The sequence below is a fragment of the Coenobita brevimanus genome, chromosome 70 (genome assembly GCF_032717465.1).
Source record: "Coenobita brevimanus isolate Jiangsu-jjx chromosome 70, ASM3271746v2, whole genome shotgun sequence".
Classification (NCBI taxonomy): domain Eukaryota; kingdom Metazoa; phylum Arthropoda; class Malacostraca; order Decapoda; family Coenobitidae; genus Coenobita; species Coenobita brevimanus.
Window position 1 is genome coordinate 56,582,424 of NC_137023.1, and position 20,187 is coordinate 56,602,610.

Here is a 20,187-nt window from a genome sequence, read left to right on the forward strand (position 1 = left end):
CTCTCCCAGGCTGAACAAAATCGACTGGAAGCAGCAAGAACGATAATTACTTCTCGAGATAAAGATACGAAAATAAAGATAAACAAGTGAATACCAGCCAGCCATATCCAGTAAGGAAGAAGTGCTGGGGAGCCTCCTAAGCCCACCAGAATACTGCTCCAGGTGGCATAGGAGGTTTCGTGACACCTCTTCCTTAGCGATTTATTTTACCTGCTTGCATATTCTCGTTCTCTTTTGTCACCTACATGCCCTGATACCCACACTCTATATATTAACATGCGGAAAATTATTTACATGCAATATTCATAAATAAACAAGCCAGGTGTTAGCGAACCCTTGATTAATCAGCAACGATACAGCAAGGTCAGCCATCCTATCATCATCACACTCCTCAGAAATTGTAATAAAGAATGGATGGTTTGTCCACACCTTGGCGCTCTCTGTTTTAATATTACGGATCCTATTGTTTCACACACACACACACACACACACACACACACACACACACACACACACACACACACACACACACACACACACACACACACACACACACACAATCGACAAAAAACAGAGGCTTCATGTTTTGTACTGGATGCAGTGATTTACCGATTTTAAGCCCCTCCAAGAATCCGATTTTAATATTAACTTAACACCAGTCATCGTATCCTGGCTTATAACAATAACAGAACAAATCTAATTAGGCTATATATCTACAATCAGTGAGACATCTACTGTTTTTTGGAAGTGCGGTCATATTTTTTTCTACACCTCTAGAACACCTCGGGTCGTATTCTCATCGGTTTAGTATACAGTAGCCTTTCTAATACTTCCTTAGCGATTAATTTTGCGTACTACATCTTGCTCCTTTCTTATACAACGTGTCTGTGACGTACTGCACCTTAGTACTCTTATATAACGTATGTCTTTTTGTTTATATATGACATAGGTTGCTTGATAGACAAAGATGAGAATATTTACGTGTCATATGCAAAATTATATTATGGAGGGGGTGCTAAAGGGAATCTTCTTGAAACCGACGAAAATACATTCTCTACGACCCTTGAACATCTCTACATCTTCAACTATTGTGCCGATTCATTCTATTTGGCGGTGAGTTGTATTTTCTTCACTTCTACAACACCATACTTTTCCTGTGAGCTAAATATCCACTCAGTCAGCCTGGATAGGGCCGGGTCACTAAATACTTTCACATTTGAACGCGGCTTTAGTGTTTCAGAGCCTTTTCACAATTGAACGCGGCTTAAGTGTTCCAGAGCCGCGACATACAAGGCTCTGCACACCTACCCTGTCTTTCTTATTTTGTTCCAGTCAGGCAAATTCAGCCTTATTTAGATATACCGTAAGGTCTGTTGCCTCTTGCCATGTAAAGCAACAATAACGCTATGCTCAAAAAATCATATATATCTTGTAAATACGTTTCCGATGCCATGAAGCTCGTGTATTGAACTGTAACTCGAAACTAAGAATATCATTTTTTATTGTTTTTTTATCAGTATATTTATAAATAATTTCTTTACAGTTAATTACAAAAACAATACTATAATAAGTTCGTGTTAAGTCGTACAAAATAATGCCACCACACAACAAAGGAGCGGGTGGGGGTAGGGGCTGGGGTGGGGGAGGGGGGATGCGGGGTAGGGGGGAACAGCACCAGGGACTCACACAGCAGCAGCAACAAGATGGCTGCTCGGACATTGCCGCCTCCGAGCCTTCAGCGTCCTCTTTTTGTCTTGCAATAGCACGGAAGATCGAAGATTGTACGCACAGTCGGAATATAGCACGTTTCCATAATTTCGTCCGGATGTCTTAAAAATAACAACAGTAATAAATACAAAGATTTCGCCTTAAAACAAAGAATGAAAGTAATGTAGTTAAAAAGACAAACTTCTACCACAAGAAGACGAAAATACGCAAAGATTATATCCCGACTGCACGGATATAAAATCTTTAACTAGTAATAATAAATACAACTAATAATTCCTATTCAGTAAGTCGTGAGAAAGTCGTGCATAAACACTGTAGGGAAACAAAATGCTCACTCAGTCAAGCCCCGAGTCTGGAGAATACCCGTTACAACAACACTCGTCAGGACAGCAACACTAATAATCGTCCAGACACGGGCGAGGGTTATCTCAAGACTTGCATTACACACTTCTCAAGAGTCAAGACATTTCGAGTGGTTATTGACAGAAGCCCAAGAATCAGACGGAGCACAAAGGAAGTCAAGAGGGCAAGCCATCTTCCCTAATTGATACTGTTTCAAACACATTCAGTTCCCGGGAATCCTTGACGCTGATAAGGTTACAAAACAGTTTTTACTCATTGCCGATGTTAGCCAATTCCGATCCAGTGGAACTATAAATAATCGTATTTTTTTTTATTTAACTTCCTTAGAATGCACAAAATATTCATACACGGCTTGAAATGCAAGTGGGCAATTTTGAGCTTAATTTGACTTTTCTGAATCGTTCAGCCTGCAAAATGCGGCCGGAGAATCACTTGACGACATCAGGATAAACATAATTCTTTTTGCAAAACTAATACAGAGTTACAAAAATATATAAAAAAAGAATTAATAACATCTCGGAGGACTAAAACAGCATGCACAGTCGCGAACAACAATTTGCAACACAAGAACTTTGGGTTGGATGATGTTCGGATTGACTTATTCATTTTTGGTTTTCTGTGCCTCACGTTTTCCTGAAGTTTCTTTCTATCTCGCAGTTCACACATTGCTCTGTTTCTTCCCGACTGTACATTTCTATATCTTCACATAGCTGCACTAAGTATAGATGAGATATTGCACAAGTTCCCGGCTATAATGTGGGTTGCTGAAGACAGTCTATATAGGGGAGGTGAGAGTCGAGTTCTGTGTCTCTGAGCAACCTGGATAGCTTATTTACACACGGCACCACTCTTGTTCGGGGAAAAAAAAAAGAAGAAAAAAGACCTGCACGACCTCTTTCTGCGAACACATGAGTTTTGTCTCGACGACAAGTTAAATGGAGGATTTGATGAAGTAACAGTTCAGGGGGAATTTAAAAAAAAAAAGAGGGGGGGGGAACTTGCACGACCTCTTTCAGCGAACACACACACACGCACACACATAAAAAAGAAAAAAAGGGATCTGCACGACCTCTTTCTGCGAACACATCAGTTTTGTGTTTCGGCGACAAGTTACATGGAGTATTTGATGGAGTCGTAATAGTTGGGCGGGGCGGGTGTGTGCGTGTGCGAGGCCTGGTGTGGCGGGGGGAGCAAGTGGGGCGGGGAGGGACACAGAGATGTACCAATGGCGGGCTGGGCTGGCGTCAGAGCTCCACCTCCTGGCATGGAGGAGGGCGGTGTCCACATTCGCTTGTCGTAGCTGCCTGGCACCACTGCCGCTGACGTCATCTGTTGCTGCTGGGTCGCCTGTTGCTGTTGTTGCTGCTGGTGCTGTTGTTGGTGTTGGAGGTGCTGTTGGGTGTGCTGTTGTTGCTGCTGTTGTTGTTGCTGCCGCATGCCTGCCGAGAAAGGACACGTGTAATTAAAGACATCCAGGTTTGTTACCGAGAATATAGAGATGAGTGGTTATAGGTAAACAATAATTCTGTGTTGGGATTTTAAATATGAATGCAATTTTATTTCATCCTGTGAGTAAAATACATGGAACATAGGACGAGAGCAACTGATTACATTTAACTATGATTAACAACTGTTCCACATAGACCTATATTATCTAATCAACATTCCAGTATCAAGTTCTTCGTTTTCTTCAGTGTGCGGATATAGTGTCTTTCCAGCGAGCATTTTGATAATTTCTGAAATTGTTCTAGTGAGACAGACGGTGAGAAAAGCATTTTACAAGAACAGGAAAAATATTTATGGAATCTATGGAACTGGAAAAACCGTATGGGAAGGATGAATAGGGACGGATTGTGGAAAGTACCACTAGTGCATCTGCTCTTCGCTTTTCTCCGTGGTGTCCCCCTCTTCTTCCCTTCTCCCCAAGATTCCTTTTCCCCCTTCCCTCTTCTCCTTGTGTCCCACTTACCTTCTCTTTTTCCCTTGGTGTTCCCCTCTCCTTCCCTCATCCCCTTGTGACCCCCTCCCCTTTTCTCTTCCCCTTGGTGCCCCCCTCCCTCATCGTCTCAGTGTTCCCTTTTAAAATTACCCTCCTTCATGGCATCTTTTCTAATTAACCTGCTTAACTGACTTGTATAGGTTTTCTCCCATTTTATATCTGAAAACTCTATACTTCATTCTTTTCAAAATCCGTATCATCCTTGTCTTTACTCTTTTACACATTTTTCACACTCTCTCTCAACTATCATCTCCACTTCTATTCCCAGTCATCCTCATCATATATCCTTCAGTCTCATCTCACTCTTTTATCGCTAAACTGTCCTTCATGCTCATTTATACCTCACAAACCATTCCTCCATATCTTTTTCCTCCATTCACTCCTGTTTCAGTCGATTTTCCAAGAACAACCTAGGCTACTTTCTTCTTTCGCCTCTCATTCTTTCGAAAGAGTCTCTCTAACCGCTTCAGATGTAGGACGTCAATTTTACACTGTTCTTGTCATCTCCTAACGATTTTATTAAGCTCTATTGAGACTTTTTGAACTGGAGGACTTAGGTAGTGTCTTGTTTAGCCTTTCCCTCGTGTAACCAGCTATCATCTCACGACCCACATTCCTAATCTTCTACAATGTTACTCACAAATTCATCCTCGCCCATCCTCTCTCCATGCTTTTTCCCTCTTTCCCTCCTCCCCCCCTCCTCTCTCTCTCTTTCACCCCATGCATGAAGGTATGGGGGCATGTGGGTGGGGGTCAGGTCATGCGGGGTGAGGGGTCTCGGGTTACGGTGCTACCAGACGCCCCGGCAGTTTACATGAGGGAGGTAAAGACGCGGGTTGGTGACAGACGCAGCGAGGGTCACGCTGCCCTGACCTGCTCGCCTGATATGCCTTTCTGGCACATATTAACCAGCATATAATCTTTAGGGCGAGACGGCATGTAGATACACAACGAAATTATATCCTGGCAGCTTTTCTTCACTATACCACGCAAATCTCGTTATTAAAACGCCCACCCGCTTTCTAGTAGCCTCAAAGACAATCCCAAGGCTTTCCTGACAGCCCACAGACAGCCTTCACGCTCTCCTGAAGGACCCCACACCCTCCTGACAGCCCCGCAGACAGTTCCACGCCCTCCTGACACCCCTAACGACGGTCTCCACGCATCAGCTACATTCTTCACGCCGACTCGACCAGCCCTGTAATGCCTGTGTGTGTGTGTGTGTGTGTGTGTGTGTGTGTGTGTGTGTGTGTGTGTGTGTGTGTGTGTGTGTGTGTGTGCTGAGGACCACCCATGGCTGAGGAGTGTGCTGACTGATGGCCACAAGGAGCTGTCTCTTCCCCCAAGCCTAGCCTCGGATCTCTCTCTCCCTCTCTCTCACACACACACACACACACACACACACACGCACAACTCCCTCCACCATTTTCTAACTCAGTCTCATTTTCTATATCTCCATCTCCCCCTTCATATTGACCTTTCTTTTTTTTTTCAGTCTTTTTCTCTAACACTTGATTAACATGTATTCTTTAAACATCCTCATTTACCAGCATATAAAGTTCGATACATTTTTATTTCCATCTCCCCCTCCATTTTTTTTGTTTTTGTTTAATTTGTCTTTATGATCCCTACCTCTGTTTTTGTAAAGTGAATATTTTTTTGAATAACGCTGGCAATGGAGAGTCCCGCCACTAGCTAGATTAAGGCTAGAGGTGTATAATCTAAGCTAAATCATCAATGCCCTCTGAAAGAAACATGACAAGATGATGACAAAGGATAATATAAAAGCCAGTCAATGTGAAGGAATGTTAGAAGAAGAAGAAGATGAAGATGATGATGATGATGATGATGATGATGATGATGATGATGATGATGATGATGGTGATGATGATGAAGAAGATGAAGAAGAGGATGAACAAGAAGAAGAAGAAGAAGAAGAAGAAGGAGGAGGAGGAGGAGGAGGAGGAGGAGGAGGAGAAGGAGGAGAAGGAGGAGGAGGAGGAGGAGGAGGAGGAGGAGAATAGGAAGAAATGTTTCAGTGAAGGATGGAAGCTGCTCACGAGAAAATAAAAAAATATGCTTGCAGGAAAAGAAAGTTGGTTCATACTAAGTAGTTTCCGTCAAAGAGTATGGATACACAATGAGAATAAGACAAAGATAGCAATGAAGGAAGAGGGAGGAGGATCAGGGGAATGGATCGTATAGGATAAAGAGAAAAGAAGGAATGGATGAGAAAGAAGGCTGGAGGAAGAGAGGAAAAGAGAAGGTGTAACAGGCAGAGAGGAAGGGCCAAATCCCAGAATAAAACAAGTGATGAACAGACAGAAGTGAAAGAGTGCAGCAGGGAAGGAAGGCGCTGCATGGAGCGAAGCGAAGGGAGGCGAAAAGATGAAAGCGGTGACTAGACAGACAGGAAGAAAAAGTAGAAAGGAAGGAGAGGATAAAATGAACACAAGTAACGGAAGAAGATGGGGGAGGGGAAAGACGAGGGTAAAAATATAAGGAGGCGCGAGGGAGAAGGAAAGAAATCAGGTCAGGGGAGGAGATGCATGAAAGGGAAGAGAGGGAGCTGTTGGGTAAGAAGGAGGGAAAGCTGAAAGAAAAGGAAAACAGACTGGAGGAAAGGGAGATGAGAGGCTAAGGGAAGGGAAACCAGGCAGAGAATGAGAAGGGAAGGAGAAAGGGAGGAGAGGAAAGTGCTCAGGCAAAGGGAAGAGTGGGAAGTCGAGGGAAAAAAAGCGAGCGCAAACTGGAGGAAGGAGAGGGAGGTGGTGGAGGAAAGGGGAAGGAGGGAGAAATGGGGTGGAAGGGGGGGAATGGGGGTAAGGATGGAACAGTGGGTGTGGTAGGGGTGAGAAGGTGGAGGTGAAGGAAGGAGAGATCAGACAGAGAAGTAGAGAGAGAGAGAGAGAGAGAGAGAGAGAGAGAGAGAGAGAGAGAGAGAGAGAGAGAGAGAGAGAGAGAGAGAGAGAGAGAGAGAGAGAGAGAGAGAGAGAGAGAGAGAGAGAGAGAGAGAGAGAGAGAGAGAGAGAGAGAGAGAGAAGGTGGAGGTAAAGAAAAAGGGAAACAGGGAGAGAAAGGGGAAACATAGGTCAGGAAGGAGGCAAGGGGTGAGGGGGATGGAGTGGGTGTGGTAAGGGGTGAGGAAGAAGGGGTGGGGGTGGTAATAAAGAGGGGACTCTGGAAGGGGGAAGGGAGTGAGAAAGAAGGGAGAGGGGTAATAGGTAGAGGGAGGAGGCCAGAGAGGATGGGTTCGGAGTGTTGGGGGTCAGGAAAGAAAGGGTGGGATAGTAGGAGGGTGTGGATGATAGGGGAGATAAGAAGGAAGGGGGAAAGGGAGAGGAGCGGAGGAAGGCAGAGAGGGTAAGATGGTAGGAGGGGACAAGGAATGGAGAGTAGGATGGTAATAGAGGATCAGGAAGAGAGGGATGGGGGTGGCTAGGGGACAAGGAAGGAAGGGTGAGGGTGGCAGGGGTGTGAGAAAGGAGTGGGCAGAGGGGTAGGGATGGTAGGGTGGCAGGGGTGGATGTGGAAGGGTGTACCTCCAGGGTGCACAAAGGACCCGCCGCCTCGAGTCAACAAACACGAGAGGCCGACAATGGAACCGACCCCTGCACAGTCCCCGGGTATCTCCTCCCCCCATATATCCCCTCCCCCCACCCCCCGTGTCGTCTACAGGTATACGTTACGCTCGAGCATTTCCAAGATGCAGAAAAAAAAAGGTAGCTGATTCTTATCCAAACAAACAGCAAGCATCCAGTGCATTAGTGTCGCGGTGTTTGAGTGAGAGTCGTGGATTTAAAAAGTTGTCACGGTATGAAAGTCTTAGGACAGTTGAAGCCGGGTTTCCCTTAATGCATTCAGTCTTTTTCAGTCGTTAGAGACTTTCCTATAACCCTGAGAACAACCTCCGTCCCTCTCTTGAATTCAAATCCTAGCACTTTAGCACACATTCCTCAGACCCAAGATTTCAAGTAGTGATACCACCGAGCAGCTGAATTAAACCGTATGGCAATGATATGAGCAGGAAATAAAAAAAAGAGATAAGGAGGGTGTGAAAGAGGAAGTGAGAACATAAAAGAGAAAGAGAGAGAGATAAGGAGGGTGTGAAAGGGAAAAGTCAGAATGTGCGAATGAAGAAGTGCAGAGTGTGTGTGGTGAGGGGGGAGTGAGGGTGAGGAAGGAATGAGGGAGGGTGTGGAAAAGGTGTGGGAGGGTGAGGAAGGGATGAGGGAGTTTGGGGAAAGGGTGAGAGGGGGTGAGGGAAGGGTGAGAGCGTGAGGAAGGAGTGAGGGGGGTGAGGAAGTGGAGCGCGAGGGTGAGGAAAGGGTGAGAAAGGGTGAGGAAGAGGAGAGGAAAGGGAGATGTGAAGGAGGAGTCAGACCTGCATAAGTCAGACAGAGATGAGGAAGAGTGAAGAATAACCAAGACATTCGCTCATCCAAAGCCAGAACATCCAAGAACAATCCCCTGAAAGAACAACAAAAAACAAAGCATGACCTTGCCAGAATTTTGCAACTTTTATTATTAGAGGGAATTAAGGTAAAGAAAACAGACTGAGGGGAAAGTGAGGCAAAGAAAAAGAGCCGAGGGGGAAGTAGGGTAAAGAAAATGGAAGGAAATGGAAGGAAGACAAAAAAAAGATATAGGCTGAGGGAAAACTGAAGAAAACGTACTGATGGAGGAACCAGGATAAAGAGAATTGGTTGAAAGGGAAAGCAGGGTAAAAAAAAAATGGAATGAAGGGGGAACTAGGGTGAAGAAAGCGAGCTGAGGAAGGAAGCAGGATAAAGAAAACGAACTTAGGAAGGAAGTAGGGTAAAGAAAGCGAACTGAGGGAGGAAGTAGGGTGAGAAAAACGAGCTGTGTGAGGAAGGTGTAGAAAACGGGTCGAGGAGGAAGGAAGGGAGAAGTAGCCTACACATTACATTTTTTTAATCTCCCTGACTCATCTCCATCCCTCACACTCCTAGCTTGTACACACCGGGATTTTAAAGTTGATAATATACACTTCCTTGCAGACGAAACAATGGGTGTCTGGATCAATGATTTTTTTTCTTTTTTCGGAATAGTGATCGTGTAACAGGCAATAGGGCAGTATTTTGAAACTGTGGTCGACTTATTCATGAGAAGTAGAGTTATATTTCGGAACATTGGACGGATTGGAAGGTAGAGGTAGAATGCGGTAAATTAAAAGATATCATACAAGGAATTAAACTGGGGGGAGGGAGAGAAGGTCCCAAGAATTATGCCAGAAAATAAGAGATGAAGGAGGGATACAAGGGGGGAGATTTACAAGAGGAGCTTAGCCAGTATTTAGCATGAAGAGGGGGGTGGGTGGGAGCAGAACAATATCAATGGCGTCGCTAGGATATTATTATTTATGGAGATGAAGCCAAAACAATCTGTGAAAATTGATTTTTTTTTTTCTGTGGAGGGTAATGAAGAGGAAACAGTAAATTAATATCCTGCATTACTAAAAATCAGGCCTATGACCCATTTTTCAGATATCCGGTAATATGCATGTCCACAGCAGTAGTTGTTAGCTTTGTTACCAGTGTACCAAAATTCCGGATTTGTTAATGGTTTAAATAATAAAAATAATTTAAAATAGCCTTGTCCACCGTAAAACGAATCCATGTGTTTTACTTGGTCCTTTATTTCTACACAATTTAATGTCCACAGTATAAGCTTTTCTCTAGGAAAAAAAAAAAATGCACTTGTTAAATTAATATTATGGTCTGTGCAGGGGTCATAGCTCCGACTCATCCCCTGGCTACACTCCTTGCTTCCCTGGGAGCCTCCTAATGCCACAAGGACATACGGTCTCTTAGTGTTACATTATGGTGAATCAAGGTTGTCAGACGCAGAAACAAACAGGTGAGAGAGAGGAGCCAGTGACCGTGCTAGGGCCAGAACTCACAGCCTCTTAGTGATACAGAGTCGGGTAAATAAATGTCACACGCTGAAATAAACAAGCGAGGGAGGGGTGCCAGGGAGCCTCCTAGGACCTCGAGAATACAGGAGAAATAAACAGGTATCAGGGAGCCTACTGGGGCCACGAGAATACAAGTCTTTAATGTTACAGGGTGGGGTAAACAAAGGCACTAAGCGAGGCCGTGGCGACATATCGGTGTAGTGGTCGTCAATAAACACTGTCTGGCCAGGCACGCCCCGCCATTATCACCTCTCTCACACACGGACAATACGCCAAGCAAAAAATAATCACACCATCTGTCTGCTCTCTTTCTCTCTGTCTTCCTCTCTGCAGAAAATAACCTATCTCTCTGGTCTATCCATGGTGTGTCTTCCTTCCTTTCTTTCTGTCTTTAAAGTGATGGGTAGATAGATTGAGCCATAGACAGACAGACAGACAGACAGATGGAGATAGGTAGATAGATAGACAGACGGATAGATGGATAGAGAGGGTGGGACAGAGAGAGAAAGGGAGAGGAAAGAAAAGCGAGAGCGATGTGTCGGTGATTCAAAAAGGCGTATGTTTGTGTCGGCAATTAGCACAGGTCCCTTTCCGGTCTCAGTTACCCCTGTTTATGTCACGCTCTCCCTTTCGTTCTCTCCTCAGCCTCTCATCTCTCTCTCTCTCTCTCTCTCTCTCTCTCTCTCTCTCTCTCTCTCTCTCTCTCTCACTTTCAAGAAATTATTTGATGGCAATGAAAATAGGCGTCATCGTACTGAAGGAGAATAGCCTTTTAATATTGTAGTAGTAGTAGTGGTTGTTGTTGTTGTTGTAGCCCGTGAACCCGGTGGACTACTGGCTGAACTGGGCTTCTTCGGCGGTCCACAATCATCCTTTCGGGGGATGGAGACGGAGTATGAGGGACGTTTGTATGACTGTGCTGTTGTAAATGTATCAATCGCTCAGCCATATTCCAAGTCGTGTGTGTGTGTGTGTGGGTGGGTGGGTGGGTGGGTGGGTGGATGAGTGGGTGGGTGTGGGTATGGGTGTGTGAGTGTGTTGTTTTGTATTTTTTCCGGAAGGACAGGAAAAGAGGTAGAAGACAGGGAGTAGGAAGAGGAAAGAAAATATTAAGACAAGAGAAAGGTGAAGTGACAATACACAGAAAGGAAAGTGGGAAAGAGATGGGAGGGTAGATGAGAGACGTATAAGAGAAATGGGAGATGCAGAGGAGAAGGAGGAGGAAAAGGGAGACAGAAAAAGGACAAGGAAAGACAGGAGAGAAAACAAGAGAAGAGGAGGAGGAGAAAACAGGTGACACTTAGGAGAAAAGAAAGGAGAATGAGGATAGGAAAATAGGAGAGAAGAAAAGAGATTTATGAGGAAAGACAGGAGAACGATAGGAGACAGGAGGGGGTGAAAGGAGAGCACGTGGTCAGTGTTTATACCTCCCCATCCCAGGGTCCCTTCTTACCATCTTCCCCTCCTCTCGTTCCTCTCCCTCCCCCTCCTTCCCTCTCCTGGTCGCTCTTCCTCCTTCCACTCCTTAACTCTCTCTCCCCCTCCTTCCACCCCTTGCCTTCACCTCCTGGTTTCCTCTCCTTCCCCTCCCCTCTTGTCTCTTCCCCTCTTTCCCCTCACCTCCGATACTCTTTCTTTCCCCTACCCGATCCATGGTTACCTTTTCCCTATCCCCCCTTTCCCCCCAGTTTTCCTCCCCTAACTCCCCCTTCCCCTCAGATATCCCTCCCCTCTCATTCCTCTTCCTAGCCTTCCCTTGCTTGTCCTTCTCTCTATCCCCTCCTCCCACTCCCTCCCTCTTGCCCCTCTCTCCTAGCCCTTCCCACCTCCCCCTCTCCTCTCCTCTCTCTTTCCCCAGATTCCCCCAAGGGTCAAGTTACTGACAGGGGACGAGGGGAAATATTACCCTAACTTTACACAAAATACTTTAACACTACACAGACCTTCCTCACAAGTAGGTCACACTGGGGGGCTGGGGGGGGGGTCAAGGCCAGACAAAAATGGAACAATGGAAAAATAAACTGTTTTGCATCGTATATTACAGCCCATGGTATTTTTTTCCTATCGGGTTACTATCAGCCGGGAAGCTCTACTCTGTCTATTTTTATTTGACCTAAAACTGCCGCTTCACAATATTCCATGCGGAGCTGTGAAACTAGATTAACAAGGGTATATAGCGTTAGGACCCTAATATTGTCGTATTTTGCCAATGTAATGCGTGAAATAAGCTGCAAAAGGACGAAAATCAGGGCCAGGTTTGAGTAAAAGGAGTATAGATTACGATTATAATTATTTAGTCTTGGACCCCTACGCGCCTAGAGGAATTATGATACTATTACAAATTCATTTTCTTGCAAAGCTGACTAATTCACAACCCTTTTTATGATTCTTGATATATAAAAAAAAAAATGTGAATGGCGAGTAAAACAATAATCTCGTGTATATCGTCCTAAATTCTCATCTCTCATCCCTACCCTCTGAAAAGTAACGTAGAGGATTGAAAGCTCCATATGTAGGAATCGTTCTGTGTTTTTTTGAGGAATGAGCCGAGAATTCGATTTACGCTGGTGTGATTAAACTATTCCAATATTTCTTCCCACGTCGTCCTGCCTTCTTATCTCTCCTCCTTACCGTCTGAGAAGTGAAGTAGGAGAGGAGATGAAAGCCTCCAAGGATAAGACGGGTTCTGTGATTTTTCAAGGGCTGAGCCGAGTATGTAATTTACGCCGGTGTGAGCGTTTAATTTATACCGGGAGAGGTAGACGCCCGGGAAGGCTGGGATGGCGGAACCCTTGGACCCATATTCTCCCTAGCACCTTTTTCTTAACGATTTATTTCCCAAACTGCCCAATAACGTCCTGATTTTCTCTTCTTACATACTTTTGATACCGACATAGACTGCGTGAATAACACACAAGAATCTAGTAACGAAGGAGAATCGGAAATAAACCGGTAAGGAAGAGGTGTTAGAAAGCTTCCTAACCGTGTGAGAATACCCCTCTTGGTCGGGTCGGAGAACGGGAGAGGAGAGAAGGAGGAAAGAAGGGAAGGAGAGAAGGAAGGAAAAAAGAGGCTAAAAAATCCAAAGGCATTGTTTTTTCCGAGGCGATCTAAGGCAGCTCATCATTCATCCATCCTATGACATGCATGTTTTTAAATTCTAAGTTTGCGATACTGAATTTAGTTTTCTTTGTTTTGTTTTCTTTGCAATGAACCAATAATGCAGGCTAGAAATCCTTTGTTCCTTCAGCCCTCCTTCCCGAAGATTTGTTTGTAGTTTATTCTGAAAAAACACTGGAAAATTCACACAGTTTTCGAGAGATCCCTGTGCTTGAAGGAGTTAAAAAAATAAAAAAAATCTCCAACTCATTATACTGGACTGAGAAGTAGCCTATGTAGGATCAAGCTTTCTAGGATCAATTTTTCTTTCCTATCCTGTCCATCCGTCCAAGATCCGTTTGGGCTTGGGGTCCGTCCGTCTGTTTGCCTGTCCGTACTTATCCCCCCTGCAGTAACCCCCCTTCTCTGTCTCTGTCTCTGTCTCTGTCTTTGTCTGTCTGTCTGTCTGTCTGTCTGTCTGTCTCTCTCTCTCTCTCTCTCTCTCTCTCTCTCTCTCTCTCCTGTCCCTTCTTCCCCAACCCCACACACCCAAACACTCAGGTCACGTGACTAACTAGTGTTTACAAACCTAGATCTTGAGTGTCACGTGCTGTGTGTGTGTGTGTGTGTGTGTGTGTGTGTGTGTGTGTGTGTGTGTGTGTATGTGTGGTCATGGTATGTGCCTTCATGTGAGCCAAGTTGAATTTATTGTGTATGTGAGAGTGAATGTGTGTGTTTGTATGCATCACCCTACGTTTGTGTACCTTTGAGTATGTTCGTGTCTCTGTGTACTTACGGTGACAGCCATGGTATATGTGTGTGTGTGTGTGTGTGTGTGTGTGTGTGTGTGTGTGTGTGTTGGGTCGTGGTCGTCGTGGATGTGTTCAATAATCTATGCTTTCTTCCTCCCCCCTCCTCTCTCTCTCTCTCTCTCTCTCTCTCTCTCTCTCTCTCTCAATACTATTCGCCGCAGCATCGAGAGAGTAAACACCATAAGCGGTCTCAGCATCACCCTCGAAGAACTCTATCCTTCGTCTGTCAGCTGGGCATCATTACGCTCATCATTATCTCTGTTAGCACCTCATTACCACCATCATTATCCCCACGTAATAACATCACCCTTACACTATCATCTTTTTTTTTTTGCTAGATCCACCTTAGTGTTCTGACATTTTATGTATAATTTCATAGTCTTTTCCAGAACAGGTGTAGGTGTATAGTATAGGTGTAAGCAGGGAAATTTAGGTGTATTTTGGAAAGGAAGAGACGGTGATAGGTGTGAGATGTGGAATTACTAAATGCATGAAAAAAAAATACACTGAGATGGTGCGAAAATAAATAAACAATAAACATAGGTTGGGTGTCAGTCTTAGTAATTGAGTTTAAATGTAATATTGGAAGAGACAGACATTATATAAACTGTTCAAATAGAAGAATTACACCCATTTGTCAATTAAAAACAGGTATGTTGTTATAAAATTATTCCTTCTAGTAAATTATCTTCCTCATTAACAAAAGATGAAATTAAAGCCGTCACTGGAGAAAGAGGTTAAAGAAATCTGTCTTTTTTTTTTTTTTACAATAGATGAACAGAGGAAGGAAAACACACAAAATAAAAACCCATACACCAGATTATTCGTGTTTTTCATTCATAACAAAGTCTATAATCCCTTCAGCAGCAAAAAGTCTCCCCTATCTATCTTTCTATCGCCTCCATGTCGCCCCGTCCTCTGCCATTACGCTGCCCTCCCCCCAACTCACACCCTCCTCTCAGTGTTAGTTTCCCTTAACATTGAAAAAACCGTCTGTGGGCAGGGAGAACACTTATAGACATCATCGTCCTGAAAGGCTTAGTAGTGGTTTTTTGTAGCCCCCTCAGACCGAGAGGACAAATTAAAATTGAGGTTTGTAAGAATTAAACAAGAGAGGTCACCGTTCTAAGAGGGTTTAGAGGGTTTTTTTTATCCAGCCTGTTTTGAGAAGTTTTACGAAGCTGAAAATAAAAAGTTTGGAAGCAACAAGGATAAGATAAAACAATGATGTCATGGTACTGAAGGGGGCAGCATCCTAGCCATCACCATAGACATCATCCCCACACCATCCTTTCACCATCCTCAATACTCTGTTTCACGGACCTCTCTCTCTCTCTCTCCCTCTCTCTCTCTCTCTCTCTCTCTCACACACACACACACACACACACACACACACACACACACACACACACACACACACACACAAAACAACCACCATCATCACCAAGGTCATTACACTCTCGCTCTCTCACCATCTCTCAGAGTGTATGAATGTGTGAGGATAGGAGTGGATGAGAGAGGAGTGAGTGAGTACGTGAGTCGTGGGTGGGTGGGAGGATGAGTGAGTGAGTGAGTGGGAGGGTGGGAAGGTGGATGGGTGGATCGATGGAAAAGAAAAGGTGGAAAACAGGAGGGTGAGTGGATGGGTGTGTGTGTGGGAATGAGCATCTTTGAAGGGCACTAAAAAAAAAAAATCCCTCATCCAGACAGGATATGGTGGAATGGAGGGATGGAAGGGGAGTCTTAGAAGGGTGTGATAGTAGGGTGGAAGGGTGGGAAACTGGGTGGAAGGGTGGGAATCAGAATTTTGAGAGACTGGAGAAGGAATGAGACTATTATAAGAGTAGGTATAGGAAAGGTGAGTATTGAGAGGGTGGAAGAAGCTGGATGGAAGAGTGGAAGGGAAGTAAGTGGTAGAGAGAGAGAGAGAGAGAGAGAGAGAGAGAGAGAGAGAGAGAGAGAGAGAGAGAGAGAGTCTATGGATGAAAGGAGGAATCTTAGAGGTGTGGGTGTGAGAATTAAGAAGAGGGTGGAAGCAGGTTAGGTAGTTGGGTTGGAGGGGTGGGGTTGAAGCAGGGTTGGTGGGTGGGGTGGGGTTGAAGCAGAGTGGGTGGGTGGGTGGGGGTGGACGCAGGGTGGGTGGGTGGGGTGGGGTTGGACGCAGGGTGGGTGGGTGGGCGGGATGTTTGGCCAGGATAGGGTGACGGGCTCTGGTTTCTTCGCTAAGGTTCAAACACAACAACCCAGCTCTGTAGGACACTCCCCTCCTTCCCTCCCCACACCCTCTGTCACGCCTCTCTCTCTCTCTCTCTCTCTCTCTCTCTCTCAGTACAATTTTCACACTCCAGTACAATCATCCGTAACAAAATATTCGAATCTCCAATATCGTAAAACACCTCAAACTGTTGATAGTAAACAATTTTAATTTTACAACAGCATTCGTGTGACAAGAAGTCGACGCTGCATGTAACATCCCAATTTCTGACAGCCATTCTTAAAATCCATTTGACTTCTCTTTCACGCTGCTAAATGCTCTCTGTAAAGTGGGATGCAGGCTAACCACAAATAGGGGTCTGAACTATTTCATAAATGATAATAATTAGTGGACTCTCAGCTGCCGGTATGCATGGGGAAATGGGCCACACCATCATTCACGCGTCATTCAAGCTCCTGGATCCCTGGCTCCACCTCACAAACCTAAAGCACATTTGTTTTAACCTGACGAATATCAAAAACCCTTCCATCTCAGCCCATAGCCAAATGTAGTCAGATAGGAGGGCTGATTGGACTAATAGCCAGGAAGGTTCATTCCTATCTCATTACTAAGGATTATTAGATGGCATGCAACCACAGGCGGGTGATTTGATTAGTAACGAAGGAGACTCAGTCCTATCTCAGTACTAAGGCTTATCGAATAACACTTCTCACAGCTTAGTATTTAACCTGGAGAGTGGTTCAGTTCCATTAGGTGAAAGCAAATCCACTACAGCCATTTGTACTGTACATAAGCCTCGACCTGTGATCACCAGTTTTCAGAGCATGAAGGGCGGGATGATGATGACGATAATGATGATGATGAAGATAATAAGAATAATAATGATGATGGCGCGCCGAATTCGACACCACATAATTCTCGACTCCGTGATCACCAATATTCAAGGGTGTGAAGATGCGCCGCCGAATTCGACACCGCCCCGGATCCGCGCGACGACAGCTCGATTGGCGGGAGTTTTTGCTGGGGTAGGTGACGAGAACGACGAAGTTGGGTGCAGGTGGCTCGAGACACAGACGGACTGAAGGGTGACAGTTATTTCAGGGCTCTTATTACTCGAAATCAGAGTTATTCGAGGGTCTTGTTGCGCGGAGTATGAGTGGCAGTTCTGGGTAAAGTTTTTTCGGCCTCTTCGTCGTCCTTTCTCTCGAGGAATTCACGGTGTTGTTTATTTTGGAGTGAGACTGGTCCTTTGATTTACAGCGTTAATTCCTGACATGAGGATTTTGTTCTAGCTATTGCCAGACAGAAGCGTAACTAAATAAACAACTACAAGTGGTCAAGATATTTCTAAGAAAAATTATGTAGTAAATCAAGAAGGAATTTTGTGGGAGTCCAGAGGTATTTCCCCGAGATTTGTGGCCTCTTGGGTGGCCAGGTATATTTCAGGGGTGGTTAATTTATCCCGGCCATCCCTTCGGTTACGCCACACTAGTTTATTCAGCCGGAGGACAACCCAGCAACCACTTAAAATATCCATCATGAGTTCTGAATAAGCCTGGTGAATGAAAACAAAAAGTAAATAAACGCTGAAGTAAGTGTGGGATGTTGACATGTTAAGCTTAGACAGCGTGTGTGCATCTGGCCTGGTCCAAAATAGAGCCCCAGCTAAAAGTATTAATGAACGACGTATTCTTCTCGACCGCAATAACCCTCCTTCTCGTCCCCAGCCCCTGTGGAGGAGGTCAGCCCCCCCCCCCTAGAAAATCAGTCGTTATGTAGCTGGTGACGAGCCATTAACGCCTGACACATCCAAGGGCGCCGCGCTTCATCTTATTTATATTTTTGTCCCTCCAGCCTCCTTTGACACATTCGGCCTCTAATTCCTCGGCGCTCAGACACAAGTCGCCATTGATTGTAGGCGCCGGGGTATAATTAAACCGAACATGCACATATATAAGTGGATAATTTGAACGCGTAAACAAACATCAGGAATTAATTAGGCTCCGAGTTATAATTAAGTTGAACGCACAGATATAACTCAATAATTTAAACGCACACACAGCCACCAGTAACTAATTAGATATATAGAATGCACAAATGTATGAAAGAAAATAATAACGCACCAGGAACTAACCATATCCTGAGATAATAGATATAAAGTAATTGATTAAGGCTCCGAGGAACAATTTAAACTCAAAAGCCAAGTAGTTGTAGTGAAATTATTTGAAACCGTAAACAAACATGCACCGAAAAATAATTAGCTCCGGTGAAATTATTAATAAAAACTCTGTGCCTGCCTTTGATGCCGGGGAAAAAAAAAAAAAGAAGTGAGAAGGAAAAATGAGACGGTGTAGGGGAAAAAAAAGGCGAACATGAGTTTTTAATGGAGGGCCGAACAGCCGCCCCCGGAGCAGCCCCGCGCCCTCCCTCCGTCGCCTAAATATAGAGATCACACGCCTCTGGAACTCATCGAGGCCAGAGTGTAGTATGCTAGTTATTTATTACTAGCTAACCTAGTCTAACCTAACCTAACCTAACTTAATCTAACCTAATCTAACTTATACAGAGATCACTCGCCACTGGAACTCACGTCGAGATTAAAGTGAAGTATTGTGGTTGTTTTATTATTTCAAAGTACCGATAGTTAAGCTTTCTTATTATTAAAGTTATGAGGATTGACTGAGATTGCTGATAAACCCTTAAAAATTACTTGGCAACTAATCGAAACTGTTTTATATATTTGAAACCTCAGAGGAAGAAGTTTGTTTTTTAATCTTGAAACCTCGGAGGAAGATTTATTTATTTATTATGACTACCACCACACATCTTTACTTGCCACCACGTACCACAGATGCAGAGAAATAGACTCATTCATAATTTTTACTCCTACTGTGTTGCTGATAAGATAGGGAAGATAAAGAAAGTGTTTAGTAGTTCTGACCTGATTTCCAAGTTCCCTCCTCGCTTCCTACTGCTCAACATCCGCACATTTTCACCACCAACCCCAATTAACCTCTTCCCTACGATGCTTTATTTATCTATTTATTTATTTATTCATTCATTCATTTATTCATCCCTTCATTGATGCTACCAGGCGATTTATTCAGGGTAGGAAAGCCCTCTGAAAGTGAAGGGGCTATTGAGGACTGGCTTTGTGGCTTGTATTTAACTTATCCAGGGTCTTCATGGTCTTAATGGGTCTTACTTACAACAGGTCTTAGTTAGGAAAGGTCTGAATGGGTCTTACTTACAAGAGTTCTTAGCTGCGATAGATCTAAATGGGTCTCAGTGACTCCAGGGTCTTAGTTACGCATATAGTTACGTGAGGCCTTTCTGGATGACGGGTGAAGAGGGAATTGAGCCAAGTTAAAGTGAACGGAGTATAGATACATTATTGGTTGGTGGGTGAAGGTGGAATATCATGGCCAGGAGGGGTAGTGGAAGGGATGGGTGGAGCTCTCGGCCTCGCCACATGAGAAAAACCTACCCTCCTGACAGGCCAGGATCGGAGGAAGGCAGTGGAGATCAAAAGGGGGTATTCTCCTTCCCCCCTTCCCCCTGTGTGTGTGTGTGTGTGTGTGTGTGTGTGTGTGTACCGTCCACTAGTTCCTTCTATTCCTCATTAAAATTCTCTCTCTTTCGGATTAGCTCTAAGTTTCCATGATGTTTTTCCTTCTGTTTAGTAAGGACAATGTTACGGCTCTCCATCCTTTTCATAGCATTTCTTCGTGACTAGCACCATATTCTAGCGTCATTCCCTTGTTACAGTTCAGGGCTCTATGTGGAGAGATGGGAATTTTAGACCAAGTTAGGGTAAAATGATTATAGCTTACATCTCCTGGTGCCAGACGATTTTGGCATTGAAGGGGTTGACTAAAATTACATCTAAACCCCTCCAGTTCAAAAATATTACTCCATGCTGAATAAAATCGTCTGGAAATGGCACAAACAGACTGAAAAAGACGTCTCACAGGGCTTTATCTCTCTTCCCTCAGCCAGTTCTCACCTTCAGCCAAGTTTTTCCTGCCTCAGT

At 44.5% G+C, this 20,187-nt stretch overlaps 1 protein-coding gene across 1 annotated transcript in view; it reads right to left on the bottom strand.

The window, feature by feature from the left end:
- Positions 1-3,201: 3,201 nt before the first annotated feature.
- LOC145406378 (uncharacterized) overlaps positions 3,202-20,187 on the bottom strand; it is a 90,149-nt gene continuing 73,163 nt past the window's right edge. Inside the window, exon 3 of the mRNA XM_080277543.1 lies at positions 3,202-3,530. Coding sequence (XP_080133669.1) covers positions 3,202-3,530 — 329 coding nt within the window. The remainder of the gene's footprint in view (positions 3,531-20,187) is intronic.